The sequence below is a fragment of the Oncorhynchus masou genome, chromosome 24 (genome assembly GCF_036934945.1).
Source record: "Oncorhynchus masou masou isolate Uvic2021 chromosome 24, UVic_Omas_1.1, whole genome shotgun sequence".
NCBI classification, from domain to species: Eukaryota; Metazoa; Chordata; class Actinopteri; order Salmoniformes; family Salmonidae; genus Oncorhynchus; species Oncorhynchus masou.
This window is the reverse complement of record NC_088235.1, coordinates 38,459,855-38,484,305: the sequence shown is the minus strand read 5'-3', so window position 1 is coordinate 38,484,305 and position 24,451 is coordinate 38,459,855. Positions and strand designations below refer to the sequence as shown.

At 41.9% G+C, this 24,451-nt stretch overlaps 1 protein-coding gene across 2 annotated transcripts; it reads right to left on the bottom strand.

Moving 5' to 3' along the window:
• Positions 1–2,296: 2,296 nt before the first annotated feature.
• LOC135512146 (protein FAM83B-like) lies at positions 2,297–24,057 on the bottom strand. 2 transcript variants are annotated; one of them, XM_064933854.1, is made up of 5 exons: positions 23,872–24,057; positions 17,809–18,311; positions 9,743–9,907; positions 9,029–9,153; positions 2,297–8,473 (listed from the first exon to the last, which is right to left on the bottom strand). In XM_064933854.1, exons 2-5 carry the CDS (start codon positions 18,271–18,273, stop codon positions 6,340–6,342), a joined length of 2,889 nt encoding a protein of 962 aa, XP_064789926.1. In that variant the 5' UTR covers positions 18,274–18,311; positions 23,872–24,057; the 3' UTR covers positions 2,297–6,339. The 2 variants fall into 2 exon arrangements, with proteins under 2 accessions (XP_064789926.1, XP_064789927.1); XM_064933855.1 differs by lacking the exon at positions 17,809–18,311.
• Positions 24,058–24,451: the final 394 nt, after the last annotated feature.

The following is a 24,451-nucleotide window of genomic DNA, read 5'->3' as shown; positions in this document are numbered from 1 at the left end:
ACCAGTAAGCTGAGATAAGGCGGAGCTTTACCTAGCAAAGACTTATAGATGACCTGGAGCCAGTGGGTTTGGCGACGAACATGTTGCGAGGACCAGCCAACAAGAGCATACAGGTCGCAGTGGTGGGTAGTATATGGGGCTTTGGTGACAAAACGGATGGCTCTCTGATAGACTGCATCCATCGCTAAGGTCAAGGATCAGTAGGATAGTCAGTTTTACGAGGGTATGTTTGGCAGCATGAGTGAAGAATGCTTTGTTGCGGAATAGAAAGCCAATTCAAGATTTAATTTTGGATTGGAGATGTTTAATATCAGTCTGGAAGGAGAGTTTACAGCCTAGGCAGACACCTAGGTAATTATAGTTGTCCACATAATCTAAGTAAGAACCGTCCAGAGTAGTGATGCTAGTCGGGCGGGCGGGTGCGGGCAGCGATCGGTTGAAGAGCATACATTTACTTTTACTAGCATTGAAGCTCGTTATGATCCTAATTAGATTTCTATGTGGGTGTGGACATAGACTCTAGGGGATTCTACAGTACAGTTGACAGTACGTACAGTTTTCCTTTATTTGCAATTATTATATTAATTATTATATTAGTTATTATTCACATTTTAATTGAAATAATGGATTTTAAATGATTTAATTCAAATCTAAAGTATGTGAAGAGCAATAAATGTTAATCCATAATGGCACTTTGTTAATGAATTCAAATCGAGCAATTCTGTTAATTCTACCACTACAGTACTAGGTTTTTAACCATTACAATAGATTGAGCAATTTATGCTGGAACGTCAAAGCCTACTTCCAAATCTCCCCTCTAAGTTTGTGATATGCTGTACAGTCCAGCAGATGGGGCAATAAAATCATGAAGTACACTGTGTACAAAACATTAGGAACACCTTCCTAATATTTAGTTGCACCCCCCTCTTGCCCCTTGAACAACCTCAATTCGTCAGGGCATGGACTCTAGTGTTCCACAAGGATGCTGGTCCATGTTGACTCCAATGCTTCCCACAGTTGTGTCAGGTAGGCTGGTTGATAAAATCTATTTTATATTCAAATGTAGGAACTGGGTTCTTAAATTTGAACCCCTGCTGTTTCTGAACCCCTGCTGTGTTTTGTACACTCAGTGTATATTGAGATGAGCCAGAAACTCACCACTTAAAAAGTTATAGATGATTGGATTTGCAGCACTGTTGGCATATATCAGCCAATGTGAGAACATGAACCAGGCCTACACAGTCTATCTGCTGTTTGTGTTCTTAAACATCCCAAGCACTCTGCAATGACAAGGTAACATCAGTGAGACCTCATAAATAATGACACCAGGCTGTCAAATGAAGTGTGTTGAAACTGTAAATAGAATTATAGCTTATTGACAGGTGTTTGCAAGTGTACATGTTTACTAGACGTAGGGGGTAACAAATATTAGAGTTCAGCCAACTTTAAATTCTACCTCATTCTTTGAATAACTAGCAAGTAATATGCATCCTGAGTGTCAGACATCAAACATATGTTTGCTTATCGTGTTGATATAGATTAGAACATATCTGATCTTGGTATGCTAATTTAATGTTTACAGATTAGTTCTCAGTATGTGATCACCTTTTTCTGTAAACACAATGTTTACCAGGGACTACTGGGAACCAAACCTGTTCGATCTCAGCGGACACTGTGCTGGTCCGGACCCTGACTGACTCCCCAGGTCCTGGAGGATAACTGGAACCCTGGAGAGACTTTTGCTTCCTCTGCAGCACAGATGACATCCCAGGAATCTGTTTACAGAACACACAACCCACAGAACATCACTGTTGTCTTTGAAGAGCTTTTGGTTGACAGACTCATTAAAACAGAAAACTTTTAAAACACTCAATGGGATGGATCTGAACAGTGGGGTGCATGATCTGAGAGTGCATTGTCAAATAATTACAAGCATAATTGACACTGATAACTTGGTGACTGAATGATCAAGAAATATATTTGGAGAATCAGCAAACAAATAGCCATATTGCCAATAAACAGTGAAAATGTATGTTATTGTTCACAGACATGAATTTACATAGATACCTGTTGACACCACAGCGTATAACATATTTGTATGTATGCCAGAACCATAAGACAGAGCGGCGCAAAGTATGTGGCAATGAAGAAACAGATGTGATAAGCCTTGGGGTAGACATCAGCTGTTGAGAGAATGAAATTTGACTTGTAAATAAATGTGACATTGATCTTGATAGGGCGGTGCTAAGGTAGGAATCATGGTGATAATTTGTAAAATGCCAAGGGGAAACAAACATCGAAACAAATCAAGCTTTATTTATATTTACATTTCAGACATGAATGCAGCGCAATGCGATGCACAGAAGAAAAAACATTTAAATAAATATTTACTACACATTATGTTAAATGTAAAGCTCATGTGTTTATGAAGCCTTTTTTTATGAACATATATATCAGTAACATGCATGAGCTTGTAGTTACTGTGCATGAAGCTAAAATGAGTGGCAAGACAGAACTGTCAGAGACAAAGCATGTCAAATGGAATGAGATTGTGATGATATATGGTTCCCATTACAGAAAGGTTCAGTGGAACAAAGAATACATTCTATACTTTAAGAAATAACAATTGAATCATTGACAGGAATGAACTGCAAAGAAGGCATACTGTAACTTTAGACCACAGGTGTCAAACTCATTCCACGGAGGTCCGAGTGTCTGCAAGGTCACTCCTCCCTTGTACCTGATTGATCAGTTCAGCTCACTGATTAGTTAGGAACTCTCCTCACCTGGTTATGTAGGTCTTAATGAAACCATTTGAAAACCTGAAACTATACTGCAACTATCTTTGACACCCAAGGCCAGCTCCAGGCCTAAACGACATAAGCAGTCGCTTTGGAACTCTGGGTCTGGGTCTCAACTTACTATTGAGAGTAAGAATAGTAAAATACATCAGGTGCAATTTCGAAATTTGGTTTTGCATCAGCAGTTTCTCTTATTATGTCAGTCACTCAATTACCTGACAATGAGCCATGTACATTTTTAGATTGGTAGTTAGTCTAGCCAGCTATCTAAACTTGTAGTAATCATGACCGAATACTAACCGGGCACGTGCCCAGGGGCCCTGACTTTCAGGTGTCCCCCATAGATTTTGTTAGTCATTCTCATTCAGATATGATAATAACATGGCATAAGTCATGGCGAAATGTGTAGAATTGTAGGAATATAGCTTTAAAGGCCCCACCAGAGGGCAATGCTGTCCCTATTTCTATGTAATTCCTGACCTATAGTGGAAATTCTCGTTTAGGTTCCACCTCCGAAGAATGACACAGGCTGCTAATAGATATTCATGAATTGGGGGTGGGAACATTGTGGTGATTTCCAAGTGGAGTGAAGAAATAACAAGTAGAGCACTGACAGTTGTTAGTGTAACTAGTTAGCATGCTAACCTTATCTAGCTAGTTAATGTTTTCTGTTGTTGCTACAATGTATTCAAAGATTAGCCAGCTGGCTCGACTATGGCTGGTTCTGGAGATGTATTTGTCATAAGCATTAGGGAACACTTTGCAACAGATGAATAAGGGAAATTAGTATATATTTGACTTTGTCATCTATTGTTATCTCCAATGTTTTGGCATGTTCTATAAATTGCGGCCTGGAATCCGCCATAGAAATAGAAAGAATAAGATGAAGTTTCAGTAATATGGATAGCCTATTGAACGGATTGGACTAGAGGTGCGTTTTTCTACAATGTAATGGACACGGTGCATCCTTTGGTAGGCTCCTGGCAGTCAGCCCATGCCAAGTCAACCCAGGCTAATATGGGTTCTCACAGCTCAATGAAAAAAGACTAAAATGACTGCTCATGATGCACGCCGCAAATGATATGCATCAGCACCCTGAGCATATCAGACACGAAACGAAACATCAATAAAAATGTAACAGCACAAAATAGATACAACAGTTTTTCATTTGCGGGTGCCAGTAGCGTGCCGTGGTTCTGGGGCCTGGGCCTTCCGTGAAGTCCTACACAATCCCACCCGAATTAATCCACCTCTTATTACCACCAAAATGCAGGTTTTTCTGCCTAGTTTAGTTCCATTTGTGGTGGTGGGGCAAGCCAGTAGAAAATACAAGAGTGTTGCGCCGTGATTGGCTCAGTGTTCTGTCACTCATGGAGACACTACGTCACCACAAAGTCTAAGGGTAGACCTCGACAATTGTAGCCCCTTGGGTGCTTCCATAGAGTTAGATTATAAGTGCCCATCCAAGAAGGCTCAAGGTCATTGGCCACAGATAAAATTATGTCAAATCACGTAATATGTACAGTAACTTTGATTGGACTGATCATGTCAACATCATACTTTCAAAATCTTAGCTAGTAGTCATCATCATGAATCAGGTCGACAATCTACTGGCAAATCCTTTTTAATCCTTGTTGTATGAAGAGAAATAATGAAGAGAAATTATATATAAAATGTATCGGTGCTCATAAACATTACACAACAAGTTGGAATTGCAAATTCATCAATGGGTGGTTTGGAATCAGTGACAATGGCTGTGTGCTCCCAAATCTGGGATTAAGGGGCTCTTTTTCAAGTTTAAAATGATAAACATTCAACATTGGCCATGCCGTCAATGAAGCATGATTTGTGCCGTGCTCAAAACAACTAACTTGGAACTATGAAAACTTGACTTCAGTGAGTTGAAGACAACTGGGAAGTCAGGAATAAACGAGCTCTGACTGGAAAAATACGTTTTGAATGGGCATCCAACTCAGAATTGCAAATCCGGCCTCTTTCTAGAGCTACGACCTGAAGATCAATGAAGTCATCATGATTTGATCATGCTGCCTACATACAGACTCGAAATCATTGGCCACTTTAATAAATGGATCACTAGTCACTTTAATAATGTTTACATATCTTACATTACTCATCTCATATGTATATACTGTGTTTTATACCATCTATTGCATCTTGCCTCTGAAGGGTCCTGTGTGGCTCAGTCGGTAGAGCATGGCGCTTGCAACGCCAAGCGTCGTGGGTTCGATTCCCGCTGGGACCACCCATATGTAAAAGTAGTGGCCCCAGCCGACTTGTAAGTCGCTTTGGACAAAAGCGTCTGCTAAATGGGATATATTATGCTCGGCCATCGCTCATTCATATATTAATATGTACATATTCTTATCCCATCCCTTTAGATTTGTGAGTATTAGGTAGTTGTTGTGGAATTGTTATATTACTTGTTAGATATTATTGCACTGTCAGAACTAGAAGCACAAGCATTCACTACACTCACAGTAACATCTGCTAACTATGTGTATGTGACCAATAACATTTGATTTGGAATTTGATTTGATTCGCGGTGTGCATAATAATGAGCAGCCTGGTAACCTTGAGCGCCGGAGAAGGAGTATACGTGACAACATCAGTGAACTTCAGGTTGGAAAGTCGGAGCTCTCGATTTGGAGGTGGAGGTGGAGGGTCCGTCATGGTCTGGGGTGGTGTGTCACAGCATCATCGGACTGAGCTTGTCATTGCAGGCAATCTCAATGCTGTGTGTTACAGGGAAGACATCCTCCTCCCTCATGTGGTACCCTTCCTGCAGGCTCATCCTGACATGACCCTCTAGCATGACAATGCCACCAGCCATACTGCTTGTTCTGTGCATGATTTCCTGCAAGACAGGAATGTCAGTGTTCTGCCATGGACAGCGAAGAGCCCGAATCTCAATCCCATTGAGCACGTCTGGGACCTGTTGGATTGGAAGGTGAGGGCTAGGGCCATTCCCCACAGAAATGTTCCGTTATGTTAAAACAAATATTTACACACGTTAAGTTTTCTGAAAATATATTCAGTTTATTTTTTACCTTTATTTAATTTAACTAGGCAAGCCAGTTAAGAACAAATTCTTATTTTCAAATATGGCCTAAGAACAGTGGGTTAACTGCATGTTCTGGGGCAGAACAACAGATTTTTACCTTGTCAGCTCAGGGATTTGAACTTGCAACCTTTTGGTTACAAGTCCAATGCTCTAACCACTAGTCTACCCTGCCGCCCCAGTCTTTGTCATTATTGCAGCGTGTTTTGATGACTAGCTTTCTTGGTAAATGCTTTGGCAAAATAAAGTTATATTTTGTTCTTGGTTGCATGTGTTGTGGATACAGGTGTTGTGAGAAATGTAATGGTATGGTAGCTGGTATGGCCAGCTATTCATGTGAACAGTTTTCAAGTTTAATGGTGCAGTACACTGTGTCCAATCTGTCAACAATTTGATTGCTTTTTTGAATGTCATCATTCAACCAGTAAGCTTGGTTCACTATGCTAACTTTCTTTTCTGCTACTTATTTTTGTGAATGAAATTCCCTACTCTTTGTATAAATTTCCCCAGTTTGTTTTCATGGTGGCTAGTTGTCTGCTGACCAGTGTGGTTGTGTTGTTCATTGTTGGCGTTACTTTTAGCAGAGTGCATGCTCTTGGTCCTCTCTGGTGCATGTATGGGTGCAGGGTCTGTTGCAGATTGTAAAGAGTGGAGTTGCTTCTTCTCAAATGAGCAGAAAGGCTCAAATCTGCTATACAAACGACTACTGCCCCCCTGATCGCTACGCCAGTTTCCTGATGCAAGGCTTGCCCTTTCATGTCTTTCATCAATGGCAGTAGGCTGCCCCTGTGTCCTAATGGATGTAGCTCTGGCAGGAGGGTTTTGCTGCAGCTCGTCAGTGCTGAAACGAGGGGCTGATGATTTACCTATATCATCTGCAAAGTGGTTCTTGTCCATCTTTATCCTGGTAGGGGATCTGATTGGATTTGCGGTGCCACTCTGCGATGCAACCTTCCTCTCTCTGTTTGGTCTTTGTTCTTCTTCCCCAGTCACTATGGTGTCTGAGCTACCACCCCCTTTTGGAATGACATTTTCCTTGGTTAGAGGGGAACCCTCTTTTTTCTCTGGTATGTTGAGCAGCGATCTGATTTTCTTGGAGCTCTTCTTGAGGAAACGAGGTGAGCCCAGTGCTGTACTGGTGGACTTGTAAGTGGGCTCTTTGCTGTTCATATCAAGGGCTGCTGCAGACACAGATCTGGAGGGAGGCTCTTTCCAAATGGAAAGAGGGGGTCTCTTTATGTCCACTGTGTTTTTGACATCATATTGAGAGACAGATCTCTGATCCTCATTCAGATTTGAAGAATATCCTCCATTCTGTGCACCCACTCTTATTCCACCACCATCTGCCTGTTTACTCTGAAAGGCTCCACCATACATGTGACTGGAGGACTCTTTATTGTCTCTGTAGTCTATGTTGGACTTTGGGTCTGCCACACTGTGCCTTTTGTGCCAGTTGTCTTGGAGGAGCTCAGGGTTTTTGATTACCAGCCCCCCTTTGGTTCTGCCCAGGCTGGCATAGACAGACTGATGTGGATCTCTTCCTGGGCCATAGCCAATGTTATTCCTGGGATCATCCAAAATCTGCAGACTTTGCTTCTTCATTATAAACTCATCCTGTCTCATTCTGTTTTCCATTGATGTTGCTGGATTCCGTTGCATTGATGAGTAATACGGTGCATTGTTTTGCCTTGCATAGGGATCGACCTGACGTATGGAAGAGTTTTTTGAGTAACTGTTTGTCTCCGGTTGCTCTGGAATAGTGGACTTGAAAACAAGGGATGACCTAACTCTGGAGGGAATGAATGAGCTAGCTTTGTTTTCCAGAGCTTCATACTGGTCCAGATAATCACACGATTCCCCAATAGGAGTGTCAGTGTTATTGAGGTAAGACTCTATCCTATATGTCCGCAAGAAGGACTTAGCCGTGTGCTCCAAAGTTGGTATGTTCTGCTGCATGGAGCGGGCGTGTTTGTCATTTCCGTGGTAGGACTGCCAAATATTGTGACCTCTGTACATCTGTGCCCCCTGAGAATTGTCATCCATAGCATTGGAAAAGGGGCTTCTTCCCGGGGCGCAGTGATAACCTTCATCTCCAGCCACATTCCAGTTGCTTGCCCCATACCTTGTGTTGTGTGGAACATGCAAGACTTCTTGTCTCTCCCCAGCATAACTGTGTCTTTTCAGGAAGTTTGCAGTCTCTGCAGACTGGAACTGATGGATGTGTTTTTGAACACTCACACCATGATTTACAATGGGTCTGTGTTGAAATGGCTCCTCCTCATAAAGTCTCTCCTCCATCTCTCTGATAGGGCTTGTCATGCCCAATTTTCTCTCACAGGCTTTCCTATACACTGTGTCCAGGGTATGTCTCAACTGGTCCTTCCTCTCAAAGGCTTGGCTGGATTGAGAAGCATACTTTGCCAGAGCATTCCTTCCATTCCTTTCTAGTAGCACACCCTCGGGAGGGGCGAGAACTGCTGGCATGGAGGAGCGAGCGAAGAGCGTTCGAAACTCCTCGTCATAGGACTCCACCAGCTGGCCTGTTATGACCTGCACCATACTCAGGTTGATTTTCTCATAGGACCACATGAAGCTGGGTGGAGTAGAAGAAACGTAGAGCAGCAATTACTTCAGTGTCAAATGTCAACTCTAACAGACATGTTCAGCTCAGTCTATGCACGAGGTCAACTAAGGTAAACAGTTTTGCATTATCAATAAATTGTCTACTGTCAACCCTTAGCATCTCTAATTCATCTCTATGTTATGGCACATTTTTCTATCAAAGATAAGCCTTTGGCTGTCTAAAGTAGAACATTAATATTGCTTTATCTGTTACTCTTTTTGAAAAGAGAAAGCCCTGTAAAGTAACATTGAACAGAACTTCTAAAAATCTTTAAATTGTCCAAGCTTTCATACTTATATTCCATGCATTATTTACATCACAGAGGTAAAAACACAAATAAGATTTGGGTCAAAAGCCAGAAAATTATCTATTTAATCCTTAACCTGTTCAAATAGTCACAATTACAATACAAAGAAAAAAGATCACAATGACTCAATAAAGTAGATTGTATTTATAGCCAAAAAACAGTTTAATCAATATGGGGAAATCCTTATTCTGAACCACTGGCCTCCTAGTTCCATTTACCTGTATGATCCGTACACCACTGTTTGGCAGTCCACCAATAGAAACTTCTGCTCCATTGCTCCATGAAATGTAGCTCCTGAACGACAGATGTAATCCTGCCCCTTCACTGTGCGTACTCTCATGTTCTGTAGACCCAGACAGTCAAAGTGGCATCTTAGCAAGACCATTCTACGGTAATACACCGCTTTATGCAAAACCTGATTATTATCAGTATTCTCGCATGAAAGATATATTGACTCTCTGAAATAGCGAGAGAGCTTTATTGCAGCCTTGTAAAATGCTATGACAAGAAAGCATAACTCTTTTGGCTGTGTCCTAAATACCTCTGGTAATAACTACCTCAACCTGTAAACTGCCTCGCCCTGCAAGATAGAGTGAGAATTAAGTTTTCAGTGGTTCAGGTTCATTCTGAAATCCATCTACAGTATATAACACAAGACACCGCAATAACCTTCACCCTCCCCACTGCTGCACCTCGCATAGTACATTATCTATCAGATACAGAGGTACCATATGCTGGAATTCTTATTTTCACGTTGCCGAAACATCATCATCCCTCAATAACTTCAAGATAGTCACTTGTTTTCTTTGGTGAAAATAAAAAACAAGGACAAATCAATACTGTATATACGATGAGAGGAGGATCAGGCGATACTTTTGATTATCAACCTCTAAGTAGATGAATTAACATTGTAACAGAGGATGTGAACGTACCCTAAGTTTTGGGATTTGGATGTCTTGATTCTCAGCCATTGAGAGAAAGCTTTGCAGATGAAATTCATCCAGAAGCACATAAACTGGAGTTCCTCTGATGGAGGCATCAACCGCTTCTTTGAATATATCCACATCTGTAAAAATGTCCATTACAATTGCAATAACCTGTAAGGAAAGAAGGGAAAATAACAAAAAAGGTTATGGTTAACATGATGATTTATTAAATAATTAGCATACCATTGTAACACCTTAGTGTTGATGGACCCACCTTTTGGATCTTTAGTGAATTAAAGTATGAGGGATTGTGTAGAGCTGTGGTAACACTCCCAAGCACATGTCACATATGACACCCAAATGGAAACTGGCGGTTCAATCACCACGTCCATCCTTCCCACTGTTGCTCCCACCTACATTACCGGTCAAACATTTTAGAACACCTACTCATTCAACGGTTTTCTTTATTTGTACTATTTTCTACATTGTATAATAATAGTGAAGACATCAAAACTATGAAATAACACATATGGAATCCTGTAGTAAACAAAAAAGTTGTCACGCCCTGACCTTAGAGATCCTTATTATTCTCTGTTTGGTTAGGTCAGGGTGTGACTCCGGTGGGAAAGTCTATGTTTTGTATTTTGTTGTTCTTTGCCGAGTGTGGTTCCCAATCAGAGGCAGCTGTTTATCGTTGTCTCTGATTGGGGATCATATATAAGTTGTCATTTTCCTTTTGGGTTTTGTGGGGTCTTGTTTTCTGTTTAGTGTCTTTACCTGACATATTGCTGCAGAATGCTGTGGTAGCCATGCTGGTTAAATGTGCCTTAACCTCTTACACTTATGGTGGCGCTATTTCATTTTTGGAAGAAAAACGTTCCCGTTTTAAACAAGATATTTTGTCACAAAAAGATGCTCGACTATGCATATAATTGCTACTGTTCGAAAGAAAACACTCTGACGTGTCCAGAAATACAAATATCTTCTCTGTGCGTGCCCTAGAACGTGAGCTTCAGGCAAAACCAAGATGACTTGGCATCCAGGAAATGACAAGGATTTTTGAGGCTCTGTCTTTCATGATCTCCTTATATGGCTGTGAACGCAAGAGGAATGAGTCTGCCCTTTCTGTCATTTCCCCAAGGTGTCTGCAGAATTGTGACGTATTTGTAGGCAGATCGTTGGAAGATTGACCATAAGAGACCACATTTACCACGTGTCCGCCCGGTGTCCTGCGCCGAAATTGGTGCGCAAAAGTCACCTGCCAGTATTTTTCCATGGGGCAGAGAGAGAAAAGCAAGCTTCCAAGAACTGCATGTCAATGAAGAGATATGTGAAAAAACACCTTGAGGATTGATTCCAAACAACGTTTGCCATGTTTCGGTCGATATTATGTAGTTAATCCGGAAAAAGTTTCACGTTGTAGGTGACTGCATTTTCGGTTCGTTTCGGTAGCCAGGCGCAATGTAGAAAACGGAACGATTTCTCCTACACACAGACGCTTTCAGGAAACACTGCGCATTTGGTATGTGGCTGGGAGTCTCCTCATTGAAAACATCAGAAGCTCTTCAAAGGTAAATGATTTTATTTATTTGGTTATCTGGCTTTTGTGAAAATGTTGCGTGCTACATGCTACACAAAATGCTATGCTAGCTTTGCATACTCTTACACAAATTAGTCAATTTCTATCGTTCAAAAGCATATTTTGAAAATCTGAGATGACAGTGTTGTTAAGAAAAGGCTAAGCTTGAGAGCAAACGCATTATTTTAATTTTATTTGCGATTTTCAGAAATCGTTAACGTTGCGTTATGCTAATGAGCCTGAGGCTTAGTCACAATCCCGGATCCGGGATGGGGAGTTTCAAGAGGTTAAATTCTAAATACATAACAGACAGTGTCACCGGCAAAGCACCCCCACACCATAACACCTCCTCCTCCATGCTTTACGGTGGGAAATACAGATGCGGAGATCATCCATTGACTCACAACGCGTATCACAAAGACTCGGCGGTTGGAACCAAAAATCACCAATTTGGACTCCAGACCAAAGGACAAATTTCCACCTGTCTACTGTCCACTGCTCGTGTTTCTAGGACCAAGCAAGTGTCTTCTTCTTATTGATGTCCTTTAGTAGTGGTTTCTTTGCAGACATTTGACCATGAAGGCCTGATTCACACAATCTCCTCTGAACAGTTGATGTTGAGATGTGTCTGTTAATTGAACTCCGTAAAGCATTTCTTTGGGCTGCAATATATGAGGCTGGTAACTCTAATGAACTTATCCTCTGCAGCAGAGGTAACTCTGGGTCTTCTATTCCTGTGGCTGTCCTCATGAAAGCCAGTTTCATCAAAGCTCTTGCTGGTTTTTGCGACTGCAAGTTCTTAAAATGTTCCGTTTTGACTGACCTTCATGTCTTAAAGTAATGATGAACTGTCGTTTCTTTTTGCTTATTTGACCTGTTCTTGCCATAATATGGACTTGGTATTTTACCAAATAGGGCTATCTTCTGTATACCCCCTACCTTGTCAAAATACAACTAATTCGCTCAAATGCATTAAGAAGGAAAGAAATCCCACTAATTCACTTTTAAGAACGCAAACCTGTTAATTGAAATGAATTCCAGGTGACTACCTCATGAAGCTGGTTGAGAGAATGCCATGAGTGTGCCAAAGCTGTCATCAAGGCAAAGGGTGGCTATTTGAAGAATCTCAAATATAAAATATATTTTGATTTGTTTAACACTTTTTTGGTTACTACATGATTCTATATGTGTTATGTCATAGTTTTGATATCTTCACTATTGTTCTACAATGTAGAAAATAGTAAAAATAAAGAAAAACCCTTGAATGAGTAGGTGTTCTAAAAGGTTTGACCGGTAGTGTACCTGTATCCCACTCTCAATAAAATAAAGTGTAAACATGTTTATTAATTGTTGTTTTAGAGTTCAAATTATGTACAGTACCATGACATAGACCCACCAGGTAAATCCAGGTGAAAGCTTTGATCCCTTTTTTGTGTCACTTGTTGTGACTCGGGGGCAGTATTTTCATTTTTGGAAAAATAACGTTCCCGTAGTAAACGGGATATTTTGTCAGGACAAGATGCTAGAATATGCATATAATTGACAGCTTAGGATAGAAAACACTCTAAACACAGTTTCCAAAACTGTAAAAATATTGCCTGTGAGTATAACAGAACTGATATTGCAGGCGAAAACCTGGGAAAAATCCAATCTGGAAGTGCCTCATCTTTTGAAAGCTCTGCGTTCCAATGCGTCCCTATTGAGCAGTGAATGGGCTATCAACCAGATTACTTTTTCTCCATATTCCCCAAGGTGTCTACAGCATTGTTATGTAGTTTTACGCATTTATGTTGAAGAATACCCGTAAGCGGCTACATTGCGCAACTGGTCACCTGATGGCTCCCAGTAAAATACAGAGGTAGCCATTATTCCAATCGGTCCTACTGAAAAACCAATTGTCCCGTTGGATATATTATCGAATAGATATTTGAAAAACACCTTGAGGATTGATTATAAACTACGTTTGCCATGTTTCTGTCGATATTATGGAGCTAATTGGAATATTTTCCGGTGTTTTCGTGAGTGCAATTTCCAGGCGATTTCTCAGCCAAACGTGAAGAACAAACGGAGCTATTTCACCTACAAAAATAATATTTTTGGAAAAAAGGAACATTGGCTATCTACTGGGAGTCTCGTGAGTGAAAACATCCGAAGCTCATCAAAGTAAACTATTTAATTTGATTGCTTTTCTGATTTCCGTGACCAAGTTACCTGCTGCTAGCTGGACAAAATGCTATGCTAGGCTATCGATAAACTTACACAAATGCTTGTCTAGCTTTGGCTGTAAAGCATATTTTGAAAATCTGAGATGACAGGGTGATTAACAGAAGGCTAAGCTGTGTCTCAATATATTTAACTTGTGATTTTCATGAATAGGAATATTTTCTAGGAATATTTATGTCCGTTGCGTTATGCTAATTGGTGTCAATTGATGATTACGCTCCCTCATGCGGGATGGGGAGTCACCAGAGGTTATTAAATTACTCAGTATATCAAAGTAAATGTTCATCAGAAAAAAAACACAGAACATTACAATATATGTGTCCGAGTCCTAACATTAGGACGGCTGGGTAGCCTAGTGGTTAGAGCGTTGGACTAGTAACTGGAAGTAACCGGAAGGTTGCAAGTTCAAACCCCTGAGCTAACCCCCTGACCCCCGAGCTGACAAGGTACAAATCTTGTTGTTCTGCCCCTGAACAGGCAATCATCCCACTGTTCCTAGGCTGTCATTGAAAATAAGAATTTGTTCTTAACTGACTTGCCTAGTAAAAAATAAAATAAAAATACAATTATTAGACCTGGTTGGAAGATGTTCATAATATGTTACATTGTGCTTCCTTTAAAAATATAACTATATATTGTATAGTATCTCAAGGAGTGACTTAGTGTGTGATCACAAGCTATGGCCACTCTGTGTTTACCATATTCCCTGTGACAGGTTTGACATATGGATGGGAGTATTACCTATGTACACACCCACCTCATCTGGCGAATACTTGTACATGTACATATCCATTTTGCTGACCTCATTTCTCAATAAAATCAGACTGATCTGTAGACTTTCTAAATTCTAGGAGAGCGAGCTAACCACACCAGCACTACTACCTGCAATCACGGTACCAGTATTGCTGGCACTCTTCTCTCATCTGGTTCAAACCTGCATTTACTCGTTCATGTTAACTAGACCAACTGGTTAGCCTCACAGCTCTACGGTCGTGGGAGAATATTTACCTGAAAAATATAGCCCTGTTCTGCTTAATGGCCACTGATTCTCCATCCCAAAACGAGCCTAGAAAAGCACTCAAACCCCCATGTTTTTCTGCTTGATCCTCCATGATTGCAGGGAAGGATTTTCACCTTCAATGCATACATTGCCTGGGAAGGTAACATGCTCAGGAAGAACTCGAGAACCACAACTCCTGTCAGCATTGTAAATGACTCTAGAGTGGGTTTGAGAAGGAGGTTAAAATGCTTTGCTGTCTCTAACCCCTCCCCTTTCAGCCACCGGCCGAGGAAGGGTTTGAGTGCTTTTCTAGGCTCGTTTTGGGATGGAGAAGCAGTGGCCATTATGCAGAATAGGGCTATGCTAAGATTCCTGTTGTAAAAACAATGTGTAAGCTCTTCGGCTTTAGTAGGCGTAAGCTAGCTAGTAGAAGCCTTGCGGTTAATACTACCTAGGGTGTGCAACGTGGGCACACTACAGCCGCGAGGTTAGTGTTGCGTTAGCTAGCTAACAGCTACCTTTGCTATGGTGCGCTGTAGCTAGCACAGTGCTGGCCGGAGGGAACCGTGTGTGGGCAGTTAGACTTCGGTTAGCGTCCCACATATCCCAGAGAGGTTAACCCCGCTGTCGACACCAAGCGGCAGAAGTGTGACATGCTACTCCAAGCTGCAGATTTGTGACATGCGTAAGAAAGAAAGCAAAGCCTTCAACTTCTGCCTGCCCCACAAACCCAGGCCCTGTGGCAGCCCGTTGGTCACTGCAACTCACCCCAGCCTCACAGCATGGCAGGGGTACCAAGTTGGCCCAAGACCCCTGGCAACACAGCAGACTGACAATACCCAGGCTAAGCTCTTAAACCAGGGCAACTTGGAGTTAAACAGTCCTTTGTTGTGGCCACAGCAAAGTTCCACTCTCTTAACCACCCTAAGGGGGGCAGGATGGGCCAGCCAACCTAGGGCACAGCCCTAAGCAGCAGAGGAGGATAGTTTGCAAAGCCTACGGCTTCCTTGCCCTACCCGTTTCTCTCGGGTTTAACATAAGCCGCCCGTCCCCATCTCTGTCTCGCCCGACAGTGGTGAGGAATATCTGCATTGGGGGAAAAACAACATTCCCTTTGTAACAGCACACTTGCATGACATTGCTCACATGGGATGATGGAGGATGTGCATTCTTACCCCCAAGTGTTTTTACCCCCCTTGGACCCTCAGCACCTTCTCAGGTTTTATCCAGGGATGGAAGTCAGCATGTCCACTCTCCCTCGGGTCTCTTCAGACATACAATGCTAGATGACAGATTGCCATTTGCCCTTTTACTATGGCCAACCATTTCCCTCGCCTTATGGCATTTTCACCTCTAACCGTCTAGTGCACGAGCAACACAGTAACGCACCCCCCTCTTTACTACCAGGTGCCATTACTCTAAGTGAGCGAGGCAGGGAAGAGACCTAACACAGGCCCTGGTTAGCAGAGATCACTCTCCTGCTTTATAACCAGTCCTGGATGTCATAAGGTGAATTCACCAATTTGTAAGTCGCTCTGGATAAGAGCGTCTGCCAAATGACTTAAATGTAAATGTAAATGTAAATGATAGCCATTGTTACGCAGGGATCTGCAGACCCAAACATACGTAAAGACTTGCCACCCTCACCCAGTAGCCATGGTACTCTGGGGATGACCAGTGGGAGGATAAATCTGAATGAGACAAGCCGGCAACTCAAAATCTTTCACAATCAAGAGTTCCAGTGCCCCTCCTATACGTTCACTTTTTGGAAAAAGAGACACTGCGTTTTTTGGAGAAATGGTGTAACGTACACAGATCATTCATAACCCTTTCTAACCCTAACCCTCTGTTTGCAAGGTTTCTACGCTTCATTGCAGGACCTTTTTGGACAGCGTGAAGATCTCTAAAGGAACAGTTAACTGTTATCTCACCTGTCACACAGGCCTCGACAGTTGCACAGTAGGGTAACAGCCTCTGTTATGTCGTTTTTATGGTGCGTGTCGCTAACACAAAACCAGTCTCCAAGCTTTTAGCTCCATCACTGGGACCCTTCTATTGGGCTTGAGGACTCTTGAGGCGCTGGAAATCGGGGAGATGTAATACTTCTCTTTCTAACCCACTCTACTGTCTGCCATATGCCTTCAAAGCAAGTGAGTGGGCTGCACTCACTGTCAACCCACCGTTCATGCCTTCAGTTTGCCCAGGGTCCTCCTGGGTACCTCTCACCCAGTTTACGGAAGTAGAGCTTCTCCACCGTTTGTGTCCAGAATGTGCCTGGTGCATTTGATTGGATTAAAGCGACAGTATTGCTCTAGAGTGACAATGACTTCGGTGTTTTTTGGACACCTCCAACAGCTATCTTGAGATAGTGGAGGCTATTCCATTGGAAAATATAGTAGCAAGGGTAACAGCCCAGAATGGGTTGTTCCGCCAGAGGTATGGCTACCTCTTAGGCACTGTTGTAAAACATCTCCTTATGGGATATTTGCGCTATGGCATGTTGGGCCAGCCCTCATAAGTTTCTGAAGTCTTTACCGACTGGATGTCATTGCATCTTCCTGGGGCATTCTCCCTCAGTGTCGAAGCCTCTGAGGGGCGATGCTATTGCAACATCTGCATTACGGGTGTTGGCCATATGCTTTAAGTGACACGTTGAAAGGAAACGTAACCCCGGTTCTATGAGAATATGAATAATATTTGTCACCACCTTTCCCTGCTTGCAAGAGCGCAAGGAAGAGAGACAAGGTCGAGAATGTTGGTGGGCTTGTTAACAACCCTTAAGCATTTCCCATAAGTGACACATCCCACTCACATTTTCATCAAATTGGGGTTACGCAAGTAACCTAAAAATTTCCTTTGCAGGGCACCTATACTTTTACTCATGAAGGTAAGTTGCAAAACCTGATTTTATAGACCTGCCCTGACCTCCTCAGACACTACTGACTAGTGAAAAGGAAACATGTATAATTTTTCTCTGGGAGGAAAGGGAGTTGTGCTGTAAATAAAATGGGGCCAGGAATCTGGTTATTGAATTTGTCACTTTGTCTTGTAATAGTTTACATTTGTGATTCTTGAGCTATCACATTCACACACAAAGAGACAGTCCAGGTTGGGGAGCAGGCAATATTAGCTAAACATGAGGCTTTCTACTATTAGTCCACAAAGGTACTATCAGCAGCTTTCAAAAATACAATATTGTGATTTGCACTCCATAAACAAGCATTAGCATTACCATTGTTGTTGATACAATGCATTGCAGGATTACAGTACCTGTCTGGCACCCTGAATCTGTTTACGGATCACCTCTTTGATGGTGGGGCTGTTTAGTCTGGGTGGATGGAAAAGCAGATCTATATTGGTTTGGAGTTTATCATGCATGACCATCGGCCATCCTAACTCCAGGTCGGGTGTTACTATGTCTGAGTGCACAGGCCAGTACGTCCCAGTTGAGGACTTGCTGGCCGGAGTGTCCAGTGCTGGTCCGTTGATTTCTTCTGTGTGGCTGCTAGGCAATGGGTGTGAGGCATTTGTAGTGATGAAGTGGAGTTCATCTTCTGAGAGAAAGCTCCCTATCCGCTCGGCCTTGAGGAACTCCTGGTAGCTCTCTCTGCCGCCATTCACCAGGGAATCGATAGCAAGGCGATAAGCCTCCTTATAGTGGGGATGAATGTAATCCTCAGACTGCAACTCTCCATTCAAGGAGGACAGCAGGGAGAGTTGTTCGGATTCCATCATCACAATGTCTAAGCGAGCCCTGTTACAGATGGTGGACGCTGGAAGTCAAATGGACAAGAAGCAACGTGTTAGAAAAACAATGCGATAGTGAGTGTTTTCATTGAAATAAAATGTGTTTTCACTGAAAATCCCTGTTTAAGTATTTTCCCGGTTCATGTTTGTCTAACTTCTAGGAAGATTATATCCCACTTAACCCCAAGATTTCCCTGAGTTTTCACCATCATTGTAACGCTGTAGGTGTTTTGTTGTTTTGGGGAATTCATTTCTGAGTACTTCTTTAAAATATTTGTACTTATTGCATGTGATTAGTGATTAATCATGTTATATGAATCAAACTTTTGTTTTAACATGGTAAAAATATTTATTTTTAAATTACGTTTTCAAACCAAAGTGGTTAGAGCATTGGACTAGTAACCGAAAGGTTGCAAGTTCAAATCCCCGAGCTGACAAGGTACAAAATCTGTCGTTCTGCCCCTGAACAGGCAGTTAACCCACTGTTCCTAGGCCGTCATTGAAAATAAGAATTTGTTCTTAACTGACTTGCCTAGTATAATAAAGGTAAAAAAAAAATAATAATCATACTGTAAAATCAGGTGAGTTGGTTTTAATATTTTTGGCAATTTTCAGGTGTTTTGTGGGCACAACACATCAACCCTGTTCTCCATAGATAGATAGGCTAATCATGTTTTACCAAGTTAAGCATGCATTCAATTGCCCTTCCGTGTTACACACAACATGCTTCCATTCCCCTATCACCAGGGGAGTTGTGACTGATTTAAGAGGAAATTGTCAACACAGTTTCTGTCAACCATATAACTTTATTAGTCCCTTTATAGTATCTTCATTTAACCTATTGAGATGGAACAATGTGTTTTTTATGAAATTGAGCATTTATGACAGAATGTTTAAATTAGGTGAAATAAATTACATTTTTAAATATTTATTTTTTACATAGTTTAACTAACCAAAAGGCACTCAATTCGTGGAACGACATGTGTAGTGTTATGTTGTAATAGTTTCCCTTAGTTTGTTTTTTGGTTAACCAATAACTATGTAATTAGCTAATTTCAATACATAGACATTCTAGCTGTCAGAATGTACACATCAGAAATAGGTGTTCATGTTGTCAGAAGCACACTGTGTTCTAAACTACTAACTGCAGCTGGCCCAGCTTGTACAGACTTGTTGATTAATATGTCTCGTGTCTGAGCCATTGAATTGCGACTCCACTTTGTCTCTATGCTGATGTTTTACCTGTTTGATTGACGTACGGAGCGAATAACTACACTTTGTATTTGGCCATATCCCCAGTCAACTTGCCATGGTTAAATGCGATGGTTTGAGCTTTCATCCCGGAAGTTGGAGTAGCATTGTTTGAGTGTTCTAGCAGCGCAAGTACTACAGTCAATATGTTGATAAAACTTTGGTAACGTTTTCCACAAATTTGCTTTGATAAAATCCCCAGCTACAATAAATGAGGCCTCGGGATATGTGTTTTCCAGTTTGCATAAAGTCCAGTGAAGTTCCTTGAGGGCCATCGTGGTATCGGCTTGAGGGGGAATATACACGGCTGTGACTATAACCGTATAGAATTATCTTGGGAGGTAATACGGTCGGCATTTGATTGTGAGGTATTCTACGTAGGGTGAACAAAAGGTAATGCGTTCCTGTATGTTATCACAATCACACCATGAGAAGTTAATCATGAAACATACACCCCTCGCTTCTTCTTCCCAGAGGGATATTTATTCCTGTCTGCGCGATGAACTGAGAACCCAACTGGCTGAATGGACTCAGACAGTGTATCCTGAGAGAGCCATGTTTCCGTGAAACAAAGTATGTTACAATCCCTGATGTCTCTCTGGAAGGAAATCCTTGCCCTGAGGTCGTCAGCTTTATTATCCAGAGACTGAACATTAGCGAGTAATACACTCGGAAGCGGTTGGTGGTGTGCGCGCCTCCTGAGTTGGACTAAAAGTCTGCTCCAAGTGTCTCTTTTCTCTTTTCTGCTGGCAAAGTTTTGGAACAGCCTCTGCGATTAGTTAAATTGCCCTGGGGGATACAAACAAAGTATCCGGTTTGGGAAAGTCTTAATCAAATCAAATCTAAATCAAATCAAATTGTATTAGTCATATGCGCCGAATACAACAGGTGTGGACCTTACAGTGAAATGCTTACTTACGATGCCCCTAACCAACAGTGCAGTAAAACAAAAAATTGATAAAAATAAGAGATGAAAGTAACACGTAATTAAAGAGCAGCATTAAAAAATAACAATATATATAGGGGGTTGCTGGTACAGAGTCAATGTGTGGGGGCACCGGTTAGATGAGGTAGTATGTACAGTTGAACTCAGTAGTTTACATACACCTTAGCCAAAAACATTAAAACTCAGTTTTTTCACAATTCCTGACATTTAATCCTAGTAAAAATTCCCTGTTTTAGGTCAGTTAGGATCACCACTTTATTTTAAGAATGTGAAATGTCAGAATAATAGTAGAGAGAGGATTTATTTCAGCTTTAATTTCTTTCATCACATTCCCAGTGGGTCAGAAGTTTACATACACTCTATTAGTATTTGGTAGCATTGACTTTAAATTGTTTAACTTGGGTCAAAGGTTTCGGGTAGCCTTCCACAAGCTTCCCACAATATGTTGGGTGAATTTTGGCCCATTCCTCCTGACAGAGCTGGTGTAACTGATTCAGGTTGGTAGGCTTCCTTGCTCGCAAACGCTTTATCAGTTCTGCCAACAAATGTTCCATAGGATTGTGGTCAGGGCTTTGTGATGGCCACTCCAATACCTTGACTTTGTTGTCCTTGAGCTATTTTGCCACAACTTCGGAAGTATGCTTTAGTATGCTCATTGTCCATTTGGGAGACCCATTTTTACAACCAAGCTTTAACATCTTGACTGATGTCTTGTTGCTTCAATATATCCACATAATTTTCCCTTCTCATGATGCCATCTATTTTGTGAAGTTTACCAGCCCCTTCTGCAGCAAAGCACCCCCACAACATGACGCTTCCACACCCGTGCTTCACGGTTGGGATGGTGTTCTTCAGTTTGTAAGTCAGTCCCTTTTTCCTCCAAACATAACGATGGTCATTATGGCCAAACAGTTCTATTTTTGTTTCATCAGACCAGAGGACATTTCTCCAAAAAGTATGATATTGGTCCCCATGTGCAGTTGCAAACTGTAGTCTGTTTTTTTATGGCGGTTTTGGATCAATGGCTTCTTCCTTGCTGAGCGGCCTTTCAGGTTATGTCGATAAAGAACTCGTTTTACTGTGGATATAGATACTGTTGTACCTGTTTCCTCCAGCATCTTCACATGGTCCTTTGCTGTTGATCTGGGATTGATATGCACTTTTTGCACCACAGTACGTTCATCTCTAGGAGACAGAACACGTCTCCTTCCTGAGCGGTATGACAACTGCGTCGTCCCATGGTGTTTATACTTTTGTACCTTCAGGCGTTTGGAAATTGGTCCCAAGGATGAACCAGACTTGTGGAGGTCTACAATTCCTTTGCTGAGATCTTTGCGGATTTCTTTTGATTGTCCCATGATGTCAAGCAAAGAGGCACTGAGTTTGAATGTAGGCCTTGAAATACATCCACAGGTACACCTCCAATTGACTCAAATTATATACATTAGCCTATCAGAATCTTCTAAAGCCATAACATAATTTTCTGGAATTTTCCAAGATGTTTAAAGGCACAGTCAACTTAGTGTATGTAAACCTCTGACCCACTGGAATTGTGATACAGTGAATTATAAGTGAAATAATCTGTCTGTAAACAATAGTTGTAAAAATTACTTGTCATGCACAAAGTAGATGTCCTAACCGACTTGCCAAAACTATAGTTTTCTAATAAGAAATATGTGGAGTGGTTGAAAAATGACTCCAACCTAATTGGATGTCAACTTCCAACTTCAGTTGTACATGTAGTTAGAGTTATTAAAGTGACTATGCATAGATGACAACAGAGAGTGGCACTGGTGCGGATGGGGGGGGGGGGGCAATGCAAATAGTCTGGGTAGCCATTTGACTAGATGTTCAGGAGACTTATGGCTTGGTGTTAGAAGCTGTTTAGAAGCGTCTTGGACCTAGACTTGGCCCTCCGGTACCGCTTGCCGTGGCTAAAGTCTTTGACAGTTTTTAGGGCATTCCTCTGACACCGCTTGGTATTGACGTCCTGGATGGCACGAAGCTTGGCCCCAGTGAAGTACTGGGTCATTCACACTACCCTCTGTAGTGCCTTGCGGTCGGAGGCTGAGCAGTTGCCATACCAGGCAGTGATGCAACCAGTCAGGATGCTCTCCATGGTCCAACTTTAGAAACTTTTGAGGGTCTGAGGACCCATGCCAAATCTTTTCAATCTCCTGAGGGGGAATAGGTTTTGTCATGCCCGCTTCACGACTGCCTTGGTGTGCTTGGACCATGTTAGTTTGTTGGTGATGTGGACACCAAGGAACTTGAAGCTCTCAACCAGCTCCACTGCAGCCCCGTCGATGAGAATGGGGGCGTGCGCGGTCCTCCTTTTTCCTGTAGTCCACAATCATCTCCTTTGTCTTGATCATGTTGAGGGAGAGGTTGTTGTCCTGGCACCACATAGCCAGGTCTCTGACCTCCTTCCTATAGGCCATCTCTTTGTTGTCGGTGATCAGGCCTACCACTGTGTGTCATCTGCAAATTCAATGATGGTGTTGGAGTTGTGCCTGGCCGTGGAGTCATGAGTGAACAGGAAGTACAGAGGGGCCCCTGGGGCCCCTGTGTTGAGGATCAGCGTGGCGGATGGGTTGTGACCTACCCTTACCGCCTGCGGGCGGCCCGCCAGGAAGTCCAGGATCCAGTTGCAGAGGGAGGTGATTAGTCCCAGGGTCCTTAGCTTATTGATGAGCTTTGAGGGCACTATTATGTTGAATGCTCAGTTGTAGTCATTGAAAAGCATTCTCACGTAGGTGTTCCTTTTGTCCAGGTGTGAAAGGAAGTGTGGTGTGCGATAGAGATTATATCATCTGTGGATCTGTTGGGGCGGTATGCGAATTGGAGTGGGTATTGCGTTTCTGGGATGATGCTGTTGATGTGCCTCCTGACACTCACCTGGACTCCGTCACCTCCTTGATTATCTTCCTTATATCTGTTAATTCCCTTGCTTCTTTCCTCAGATGTTATTGACTCTGATTCATATCGGTGTGTTTGGGTTTCTTGTTTTGTTTATTAACACTCACTCCCTTCCCGACTCTCAGAGCACTCATTACAACGAAGCATGTGACAAACAAAATTGTTTTCTACTCCTAGTTTTAGTCAAGTTAGTCAAGTTTTCCCTATTGGGCTTTTAAACCAATGTTTTGGAATCTGCCTTTCACTGCTATTGTGTGATGATGCAATGTGTCCAGTTGATTGTATATTATATTTCCTCAACATTACTTTTTATGAGAAAATATTTAAATGAATAGAGATTATGCACATTATTATGCTTCTTAGCTCATATGCCTATCGTTATTAGTTCATAGTCCACTGAATTATTTGAAAGCATATTCTACATTCCATGTCACAACAGTCTAATATTAAACTCTCTTGCAGTTACTTACATTAAAAGTATGAGTTGTAGAAAATGTATCTTGTAGTTTCCCAATAAATCCCAGTCCGGCATCTTTCAATGTATTCTGCTGACTGTTAAGCCGTATTGGAGGAAAAGCTTATATCTGCCAACTGAAAGTAACAAAGACAAGGAGGTGTCTCAACATGAGAAGCACTCTGTGGATGGAGGGTGTGGATTCCAGTTCACATGCAAATAGCTTAGGCTTTAAACTTGCTCACAGCACAGGGGCTGCCATAAACCTGTTTCAGATAGGTAGCCACACCCACCTCTTCTTCTTTGAGAGTTCAAAGTTCAATTGTGTGATGTAGACAATGGAGGTCTTTTCTATCAAATTTAAAGGAGCCTTTACACGTTTTATAATATGGCAATATGTACGTAAGCTTTAACAGTGCATGCTAACTAATTTGATTACATTTATGCTGAGTGAACAAAACATTAGGAACACCTTCCAAATATTGAGTTTCACCCCCTTTTGCCCTCAGAAGAGCCACATTTCGTCAGGGCATGGACTCTACAAGGTGTTGAAAGCCTTCCACAGGGATGATGGCCCATGTTGACTGCAATGCTTC

Bases quoted from the DNA above. Each gene is read 5' to 3' on its own strand.
- LOC135512146 (XM_064933854.1), bottom strand. From the start codon at position 18,273: ATGATGGAATCCGAACAACTCTCCCTGCTGTCCTCCTTGAATGGAGAG. The intron at 9,908-17,808 runs GTACTGTAATCC...CTTTCCTTACAG, and splicing joins AGATTCAGGGTGCCAGACAG to GTTATTGCAATTGTAATGGA. The intron at 8,474-9,028 runs GTAAATGGAACT...TACTCCACCCAG, and splicing joins GTGGTGTACGGATCATACAG to CTTCATGTGGTCCTATGAGA.